The following is an 11,081-nucleotide window of genomic DNA, read 5'->3' as shown; positions in this document are numbered from 1 at the left end:
TCCCTGTGACACACTCATCTGGTGGGGGTCCGTGTGACACACTCATCTGGTGGGGGGTCCCTGTGACACACTCATCTGGTGGGGGTCCGTGTGACACACTCATCTGGTGGGGGGTCCGTGTGACACACTCATCTGGTGGGGTCCGAGTGACACACTAATCTGGTGGGGGTCCGTGTGACACGCTCATCTGCTGGGTGTCCGTGTGACACACTAATCTGGTGGGGGCCCGTGTGACACACTCATCTGGTGGGGGTCCGTGTGACACACTCATCTGGTGGGGGTCTGTGTGACACACTAATCTGGTGGGGGTCCGTGTGACACACTCATCTGGTGGCTGTCTGTGTGACACACTCATCTGGTGGGTGTCTGTGTGACACACTAATCTGGTGGGGGTCCGTGTGACACACTCATCTGGTGGGTGTCTGTGTGACACACTCATCTGGTGGGTGTCTGTGTGACACACTAATCTGGTGGGGGTCTGTGTGACACACTAATCTGCTGGGTGTCCGTGTGACACACTCATCTGGTGGGTGTCTGTGTGACACACTCATCTGGTGGGGGTCCGTGTGACACACTCATCTGGTGGGGGTCCGTGTGATCCACTCATCTGGTGGGGGTCCGTGTGATCCACTCATCTGGTGGGGGTCCGTGTGACACACTCATCTGGTGGGGGTCCGTGTGACACACTTATCTGGTGGGGGTCCGTGTGACACACTCATCTGGTGGGGGTCCGTGTGACACACTCATCTGGTGGGGGTCCCTGTGACACACTCATCTGGTGGGGGTCCGTGTGACACACTCATCTAGTAGGGTCCGTGTGACACACTCATCTGGTGGGGGTCCGTGTGACACACTCATCTGGTCAGGACGACTGCGTACGTGATACATGCACAGGACATCTCCAGTTACTAAAGAATAAACTATCGGGTATCTGATGGTGTCCCAGCACCCCATTGTCAGGTTTAACCCCCACAACGCACAATAAACGCCATTTCTGCAAAATAATTCTGGTAAAATCGTGTACGATATAAATACCACCGTCAGACCTCAAGCAGGCTAGTGCTTGGCGTGTTGCTGGAATAGGAGCTTTGCATCAGCTGCATGCTGTCAACTCATCTGATGGTAAGTTTATAAACGGTACATTGACATTCTAAAGAGCAACGATATGGATTCAACACTTGTTACGTCTGACATCGATTTCTCAAATTAAACATGTATATAGTTGTTGGGAAAATGTTATATAGCATATGTTGAGTTAATCGATATTAATCATTTTGTGATAAATGTGGAAATTATGTCTATGTGATTCGGTTATTTATTTTAAACCTTTGTTGGATGAGCAGTGCAGTGCCTAGACACGTTATATGTATCAAACGTAGCACGCCATCACTATCAAAAGACAAAAATACTGATAGCAGACGACGGGCACCTGTCAGGCGTCTGAACGAAGGCTACCGTAGACTACCGATGTTGACCGGTCGGAAAAGACCGAATCGCGCCGAAGTTCTGTTATTACAATGGCCGACAGAATAGGCTAGATGAAGATGTTTTTGCAAAATTCAATGGATTTATTGTGTAAAATCATGGATATATGAAGCATGAGTGCAGGAGAAATTGCAGCAGAAGCCGGCAATGACAAAGAAGTGGAATATTACTATCGGCCAGGTATAATGATAATAATGTGTGGTATAAAATTAGGCATGGAATGGTTTTGGTACGGAGGCTGCTGGGCGAGCCGCCGAAATGATAAGGGAATGGAAGCAGCGGTGTTGACACCTATGCATCGGCTGGGTTGTTATGATTTGTTTCAGTGTAGGATTAAGGTGAAGCTTGTGTAAATCCTTTGTTTAACAATGATGTGGACACAAGGAGTAGCAAGTGAGTGAAGCTGCTCCTCTAACTCGGGTTATCCAACATTGGAATCAGTCGGAGTAACTGATGCCATTTTCTCCAGGAATAAGAAATAATGGTGAGAGCGGTATTTATTTAACGGTGAAGTCAAAATACGACCTGATAGAATTGAGTGTTACTTATTTTATGTGTATATGTGTTTGGAATTTTCTTTTTTCCTTTTTGAAAATAATTTCATCGGATAAATGTTTGTTTTGATGATTTCAATTGTCTCGTCTGCAGAATAACATGAGCATGACATTATGGAATTTAGAGTGATGACATAGGACTTATCTGAACTGTTCATCATTAAATCAGCATACTCACAATGGATCAAATAATATCACTAAATAAATTATTTCAACAAAATTTAGATAAATAATTACAGATGTAATCAGTGAAATTGGCATCTGTATGATAAAATTCATAATTTCTAGCAGTGTTGTATCATGGAACACATGGCTGATGGATACTCTGGGGTATACATGGGCAGTCAAACACTGCTGTGTCGAGCTTTGATGTGTCAACTTACTGTTTTCTCGAAGTAAAAGCTTGGTCCCTCTGTATTCCTTCTTTATTCACCATTTTCCGTTATGACGAACCTTGGATAACTCAAAGCATAACTCGGTCCCTTCAAGTTGGTCACAACTGTGTTCGACTGTATGTGATAGGGTCTGTGGCCATGCTCTGAAGTTACTTTGATAGTTTATTGTCATGTGGCGTGTTATAATCAGTGTTAACAGTTCAGCCCAGGTGTGAAAACACTGTCTTTCTGGTTCTACTTGGATTGTGAGGCAATCACAGTGTTAGCGGGGTCCGAGTGATTACACTCATATCGCCTGAATTCAAAACACAGCGATAGAAAATTGTACAAGTCTTATAGTCCTAGCCAAACTGCCCAATAGTTAAGGTATCATTTGGACAAGTAGACATTTGCCATTTTATGGGTTTTGCTGTATGATATAATCATGATAATAAGGACTAATGGACGAAAAATGTTAGTTTCTGTCAATATGAAACAGTAGATCCACGGATCCCATCCCTACTATAAGACATCTACAATTTGAAGTTTATTGTCATGGATAAGCTGGAGTAAAACATGTTTCATATTTAAAAAGTTTGAATGCAGTCCACTAGGCACGTGACTTCTTAGCAGGATAATCTTCTCCTGGCAAATAATGTGATGTTCAAGCACCCTCCAACATGCCCATCAGTGTCTGCTCAGATTAGACGTAAATAAAGATCAGGCTTCCTCTGTTAGGCTGTGTATGTAGTGTGATACATAAGTATACATAATCTGGCGTTTGGGGATTCCGTGTAAGAACAGGTCCCAAGCAACTTCTGCTGGTCACACGAAATGAATCAGGAAGTCAGACACGGTGACTTGGACTAGTCACACGAAATGAATCAGGGAGTCAGACACAGTGACTTGGACTAGTCACACGAAATGAATCAGGGAGTCAGACACAGTGACTTGGACTAGTCACACGAAATGAATCAGGAAGTCAGACACGGTGACTTGGACTAGTCACACGAAATGAATCAGGAAGTCAGACACGGTGACTTGGACTAGTCACACGAAATGAATCAGGAAGTCAGACACAGTGACTTGGACTAGTCACACGAAATGAATCAGGAAGTCAGACACAGTGACTTGGACTAGTCACACGAAATGAATCAGGAAGTCAGACACAGTGACTTGGACTAGTCACACGAAATGAATCAGGAAGTCAGACACGGTGATTTGGACGTTGTATCACAATTGTGTGGATTGTTAATGACACTATCAATCACTTGATTGTCTGGATCACTGTCATATAGCTGGAATGTTGTAGAGTACAACAACAAACAACAACATTGACAAGTAATATGTCCTATCACTGAATCAAAATCAGATTTTGTTTTTATTATGGTGATTGACCTGCACAAGTTATTTGTCCTGATTATATGGATTAATAACTTGAGACAAATAAACAGATACTGACAGTTTCACTGAATATTTTGAATATTTAACATTTTCAGATCCATCCTGTTCTTGATGATCCGATTGTATTTAGTTTTGGAATGTGGCCCTGTGGTCCGGGTAGAATAGGTCTTCAGGAACCAATGCTTGTCGTAAAAGGCAGGTGGTCAGGCTCGCTGACTTGGTTGATGCATTGCATGTCATTGATCGCAATTATGTGGACTGATGCTCATGACGTCAATCACTGGATTGTCTGTCCCAGACTCGATTATTTACAGACCGCCGTCATATAGCTCGAATATTGCTGAGTGCAGCGTTAAGTAACAAACAAACAGCATGTGGACAAGCATAACTTGAACCTAAGACTCAGACTATGATAGTGTTTGTGATCCCCTGCTATCTAGCTACAGTAACTCTTACTTTGTATTTAACATATTCATGAGTTCATCTTCTAAATTATAATTTAAAAATATTGCTAAACTACAAACAGGATTGAACTAACAGGATGTTTGGTTCTGCTTGATAATGATGCTGACAAAAGATCTATTGATGAGGCCTAAGGATGTGATATTCCCCTCTGGGTCAGAGTGACCTACAGTTTCCTCTCCATGCCAGTCAGCCCTTGTGTACATGTAGAACAAGGTGTGATACTTCTATATTCTAGGTAGAACAAGGTACAGCCCTTGTGTACATGTAGAACAAGGTGTGATACATCTCTATTCTAGGTAGAACAAGGTACAGCCCTTGTGTACATGTAGAACAAGGTGTGATAGATCTATATTCCCACTGGTACAGCCATTGTGTACATGTAGATCACGGTGTCATATATCCATATTTCCACTGGTACAACCATTGTATACACCTAGAACAAGGTACATCCATTGTATACACCTAGAACAAGGTACAGCCATTGTATACACCTAGAACAAGGTACAGCCATTGTATATAGGTAGAACAAGGTACAGCCATTGTATACATGTAGATCACAGTGTCATATATCTATATTTCCACTGGTACAGCCATTGTATACATGCAGAACAAGGTACAGCCCTCAAAAACATGTAGAACATGGTGTGATACATCTATATTTCCACCAGTAAATCCATTGTATACATGTAGAACAAGGTGTGATACATCTATATTCCTACTGGTACAGCCATTGTATACATGCAGAACAAGGTACAGCCCTCAAAAACATGTAGAACATGGTGTGATACATCTATATTTCCACCAGTACATCAATTGTATACATGTAGAACAAGGTGTGATACATCTATATTCCTACTGGTACAGCCATTGTATACATGTAGATCACAGTGTCATATATCTATATTTCCACTGGTACAGCCATTATATACATGCAGAACAAGGTACAGCCCTCATATACATGTAGAACATGGTGTGATACATCTATATTTCCACCAGTACATCAATTGTATACATGTAGAACAAGGTGTGATACATCTATATTCCTACTGGTACAGCCATTGTATACATGTAGATCACAGTGTCATATATCTATATATCCACTGGTACAGCCATTGTATACATGCAGAACAAGGTACAGCCCTCATATACATGTAGAACATGGTGTGATACATCTATATTTCCACCAGTAAATCCATTGTATACATGTAGAACAAGGTGTGATACATCTATATTCCTACTGGTACAGCCATTGTATACATGCAGAACAAGGTACAGCCCTCAAAAACATGTAGAACATGGTGTGATACATCTATATTTCCACCAGTACATCAATTGTATACATGTAGAACAAGGTGTGATACATCTATATTCCTACTGGTACAGCCATTGTATACATGTAGATCACAGTGTCATATATCTATATTTCCACTGGTACAGCCATTGTATACATGCAGAACAAGGTACAGCCCTCATATACATGTAGAACATGGTGTGATACATCTATATTTCCACCAGTACATCAATTGTATACATGTAGAACAAGGTGTGATAGATCTATATTCCCACTGGTACAGCCATTGTGTACATGTAGATCACGGTGTCATATATCCATATTTCCACTGGTACAGCCATTGTATACACCTAGAACAAGGTACAGCCATTGTATATAGGTAGAACAAGATGCAGCAATTGTATATAGGTAGAACAAGGTACAGCCATTGTATACATGTAGAACAAGGTACAGCCATTGTATATAGGTAGAACAAGGTGTGATACATCTATATTCCCACTGGAACAGCCATTTTATACACCTAGAACAAGGTACAGCCATTGTATACATGTAGAACAAGGTACAGCCATTGTATACACCTAGAACAAGGTACAGCCATTGTATACACCTAGATCAAGGTACAGCCATTGTATATAGGTAGATTAGGTACATCAATTGTATACATGTAGAACAAGGTACAGCCATTGTATACATGTAGAACAAGGTACAGCCCTCATATACATGTAGAACAAGGTGTGATACATCTATATTTCCACCAGTACATCAATTGTATACATGTAGAACGAGGTGTGATACATCTATATTCCCACTGGTACATCCATTGTATACATGTAGAACAAGGCGTGATACATCTATATTCCCACTGGTACAGCCATTGTATACATGTAGAACAAGGCGTGATACATCTATATTCCCACTGGTACATCCATTGTATACATGTAGAACAAGGTGTGATACATCTATATTCCCACTGGTACATCCATTGTATACATGTAGAACAAGGCGTGATACATCTATATTCCCACTGGTACATCCATTGTATACATGTAGAACAAGGTGTGATACATCTATATTCCCACTGGTACATCCATTGTATACATGTAGAACAAGGCGTGATACATCTATATTCCCACTGGTACAGCCATTGTGTACATGTAGAACGAGGTGTGATACATCTATATTCCCACTGGTACATCCATTGTATGCATGTAGAACGAGGTGTGATACATCTATATTCCCACTGGTACAGCCATTGTATATATGTAGAACAAGGTACATCCATTGTGTACATGTAGAACGAGGTGTGGTACATCCATATTTCCACTGGTAGTGGTACAGCCATTGTATTGTATTGTATTCACATGTCCACTGTGTTATTTGTATTTCAGGATATATGTATTTAATACTTGAATCTAGGGTCCTCCTCAGTGTCTATCATTAAAGCATTATGTGATGACAAGGCCCATCTTGCTTACTGCATTGCTGTCATGGTTATTGTGTATCACTGAAACTATCACATCTCCCTTACACTGGTCCTCTGGAGTCAGTCAAGATATGGCATGTATGGGATAGTATCTGCTGACCAGCACAGAGCTTACTAAGGGTTGTCATGGTTATTGTGTATCACTGAAACTATCACATCTCCCTTACACTGGTCCTCTGGAGTCAGTCAAGATATGGCATGTATGGGATAGTATCTGCTGACCAGCACAGAGCTTACTAAGGGTTGTCATGGTTATTGTGTATCACTGAAACTATCACATCTCCCTTACACTGGTCCTCTGGAGTCAGTCAAGATATGGCATGTATGGGATAGTATCTGCTGACCAGCACAGAGCTTACTAAGGGTTGTCATGGTTATTGTGTATCACTGAAACTATCACATCTCCCTTACACTGGTCCTCTGGAGTCAGTCAAGATATGGCATGTATGGGATAGTATCTGCTGACCAGCACAGAGCTTACTAAGGGTTGTCATGGTTATTGTGTATCACTGAAACTATCACATCTCCCTTACACTGGTCCTCTGGAGTCAGTCAAGATATGGCATGTATGGGATAGTATCTGCTGACCAGCACAGAGCTTACTAAGGGTTGTCATGGTTATTGTGTATCACTGAAACTATCACATCTCCCTTACACTGGTCCTCTGGAGTCAGTCAAGATATGGCATGTATGGGATAGTATCTGCTGACCAGCACAGAGCTTACTAAGGGTTGTCAAATGCCACCTTGTAGTTGTGGATGATGTTCCGTTCTGGATTGATAGAGAATTTTTTTATTTGAATAGGAAACAAAATCAATACGTGTACCTAGATTACTTCTGTTGTGTTGAATGTTACGATAACTTTGTGTTCTGGAACATTTAATACATTCCTTGACAACAAATATTAACAATGATTAAGCAGCACATGTCACATTGTTTGTCCTGGCATGCTTTGGTCAAAAGGTTGCCTTTATTTGTCTTTGGTTACCAAGCTTTCTCTTGTGACTGGTGTACCCTGAGTGTTGACTGGTGTACCCAAGTGTTGACTGGTTTACCCTGAGTGTTGACTGGTGTACCCTGGTGGTGACTGGTGTACCCAAGTGTTGACTGGTGTACCCAAGTGGTGACTGGTATACCCTGAGTGGTGACTGGTGTACCCAAGTGTTGACTGGTGTACCCAAGTGTTGACTGGTGTACCCAAGTGTTGACTGGTGTACCCTGAGTGTTGACTGGTGTACCCAAGTGGTGACTGGTATACCCAAGTGTTGACTAGCGTACCCTGGTGGTGACTGGCGTACCCAAGTGGTGACTGGTATACCAAAGTGTTGACTACTGTACCCTGGTGGTGACTGGTGTACCCAAGTGGTGACTGGTGTACCCTGAGTGTTGACTGGTGTACCCAAGTGTTGACTGGTGTACCCTGAGTGTTGACTGGTGTACCAAAGTGGTGACTGGTGTACCCAAGTGGTGACTGGTGTACCCAAGTGGTGACTGGTGTACCCAAGTGTTGACTAGTGTACCCAAGTGGTGACTGGTGTACCCAAGTGGTGACTGGTGTACCCTGAGTGTTGACTGGTGTACCCAAGTGTTGACTGGTGTACCCAAGTGTTGACTGGTGTACCCAAGTGGTGACTGGTGTACCCAAGTGGTGACTGGTGTACCCTGAGTGGTGACCGGTGTACCCAAGTGGTGACTGGTGTACCCTAGTGGTGACTGGTGTACCCATGTGTATGTGGCAGTAGGCTATGTGTATTGAGGAGTAGGCTATGTGTATTGAGGAGTAGACAATGTGTATTGGGGGAATAGACAATGTGTATTGGGGAGTAGATTATGTGTATTGAAGAGTAGCTATGCGTATTGAGGAGTAGACAATGTGTATTGGGGGAGTAGATAATGTGTATTGGGGAGTAGACTATGTGTATTGAGGAGTAGACAATGTGTATTGGGGAGTAGACTATGTGTATTGAAGAGTAGGCTATGTGTATTGAGGAGTAGACAATGTGTATTGGGGGAGTAGACAATGTGTATTTGCCAGGAGACAATGTGTATTGGGGAGTAGGCAATGTGTTTTGAGGAGTAGGCAATATGTATTGAGGAGTAGGCAATATGTATCGAGGATTAGGCAGTGTGTATTTGCGAGTAGACAATGTGTTTTGAGGAGTAGGCAACATGTATTTGATAGTAGACTATGTGTATTGGAGCGTAGGGAATATGTATTGAGGAGTAGGCCATGTGTATTGGGGTGTAGACAATGTGTTTTGAGGAGTAGGCAATATGTATTGAGGAGTAGGCAATGTGTATTGGGGAGTAGGCGATGTGTTTTGGGGTGTAGACAATGTGTATTGGGGAGTAGGCGACGTGTATTGGGTGTAGACACTGTGTATTGGAGAGTAGAGAATATGTATTGGCCAGTAGGCAAAGTGTATTGAGGAGTAGGCAGTGTGTATGTGGCAGTAGGCGATGTGTATTGAGGAGTGGACAATGTGTATTGGGGAGTAGACAATGTGTATTGAAGAGTAGACAATGTGTATTGGAGAGACAATGTGTATTGAGGAGTGGACAATGTGTATTGAGGAGTAGGCGATGTGGATTGGGGAGTAGGCAATGTGTATGTGGCAGTAGGCGATGTGTATTGAGGAGTGGACAATGTGTATTGGGGAGTAGACAATGTGTATTGAAGAGTGGACAATGTGTATTGAGGAGTAAACAATGTGTATTTGGGAGTAGACAATGTGTATCTGAGAGTAGACTATGTGTATTGAGGAGTGCACAATGTGTATTGAAGAGTAGACTATGTGTATTGGGGAGTAGGCAGTGTGTATTGCGGTGTAGATAATGTATATTTGGAAGTAAACAATGTGTATTGGCCAGTAGACAATGTGTATTGGAGAGTAGGCAATGTGTATTCGAGAGTAGGCACTGTATATTGGCCAGTAGACAATGTGTATTGGGGAGTAAACAATGTGTATTGGGGAGTAGGCAATGTGTATTGGAGAGTAGGCAGTGTGTATTGCAGAGCTCCAGATAAGCTGCGTATCTGCGTAAAATATGCATCAGAAATGCAGAAATACGCAGTAAAATAAATTCCAAACGTATCAAATACGCAACGAACATTACAGATACGCTACAAAAATAAAACTTGTGTCTATCATCAAAATATTGTGAAGTAACCCTGCGTATTCGATACGCGAATCAGCAACTTATTTTGAAATTATAAACGGGCATTCTGTCAACCTTGCCAAACTCCACGATGACAGTTACATCATGATCATTTGCCATCACACTTTCTTGTGGAAGTATCGTGGTATTTTGGAGTCCTATAAAGCTTTCGAACTCACACGACACCAGTTTGCAGGGACTAGATGAATAGTGTTTTTAAATATTTAACTTAAATACCCACATGTGTAAAAACTAGTGGGTAACAGAAATTTGAATACCCAGATAGAATTACTGATACCCAATGATTTTAAAATGCATGGGTAAAATACCCAAAACACCGAAAGCTTATCTGGAGCTCTGGTATTGGCTAGTAGACAATGTGTATTATGCTAGATTCCTTCACACTGGGCGAGACTGGCCTGCACTGCACTACCACAGTTACCTCCTGACCTTTCTGTCAGAGATAACCCACCAATCACAGGGTGTGTCCAGCAGTTCTTGTTAAAGTCTCACACCTGATTGGCTGCAGGTGACGGGTAGAATAACATGTGTGGAACAAGGCTTCCTCTAACAAATGGCTAGGCTTAATGGACCATGCTGCATGTATCACGTGTGGTGATCCCTGCCACAGTGTAGGCGAGGGAATGTGCAGGCTGTGTGACACTGTCATGGCCGTGTGGTGATCCCTGCCACAGTGTAGGCGAGGGAATGTGCAGGCTGTGTGACACTGTCACGGCCGTGTGGTGATCCCTGCCACAGTGTAGGCGGGGGAATGTGCAGGCTGTGTGACACTGTCATGGCCGTGTGGTGATCCCTGCCACAGTGTAGGCGAGGGAATGTGCAGGCTGTGTGACACTGTCATGGCC

At 42.5% G+C, this 11,081-nt stretch overlaps 1 protein-coding gene across 1 annotated transcript in view; it reads left to right on the top strand.

Moving 5' to 3' along the window:
* Positions 1–1,405: 1,405 nt before the first annotated feature.
* LOC125372244 (triple functional domain protein-like) overlaps positions 1,406–11,081 on the top strand; it is a 36,825-nt gene continuing 27,149 nt past the window's right edge. Inside the window, exon 1 of the mRNA XM_048381530.1 lies at positions 1,406–1,665. Within this exon, the coding sequence (XP_048237487.1) occupies positions 1,599–1,665 (67 nt within the window). The 5' untranslated portion in view covers positions 1,406–1,598. The remainder of the gene's footprint in view (positions 1,666–11,081) is intronic.

The sequence above is a fragment of the Haliotis rufescens genome, unplaced genomic scaffold, assembly GCF_023055435.1.
Source record: "Haliotis rufescens isolate VD_foot unplaced genomic scaffold, xgHalRufe1.0.p SCAF_4, whole genome shotgun sequence".
Taxonomy (NCBI): Eukaryota; Metazoa; Mollusca; class Gastropoda; order Lepetellida; family Haliotidae; genus Haliotis; species Haliotis rufescens.
The sequence above is the reverse complement of the archived record's forward strand: the minus strand, read 5'-3'. Positions and strand labels throughout refer to the sequence as shown.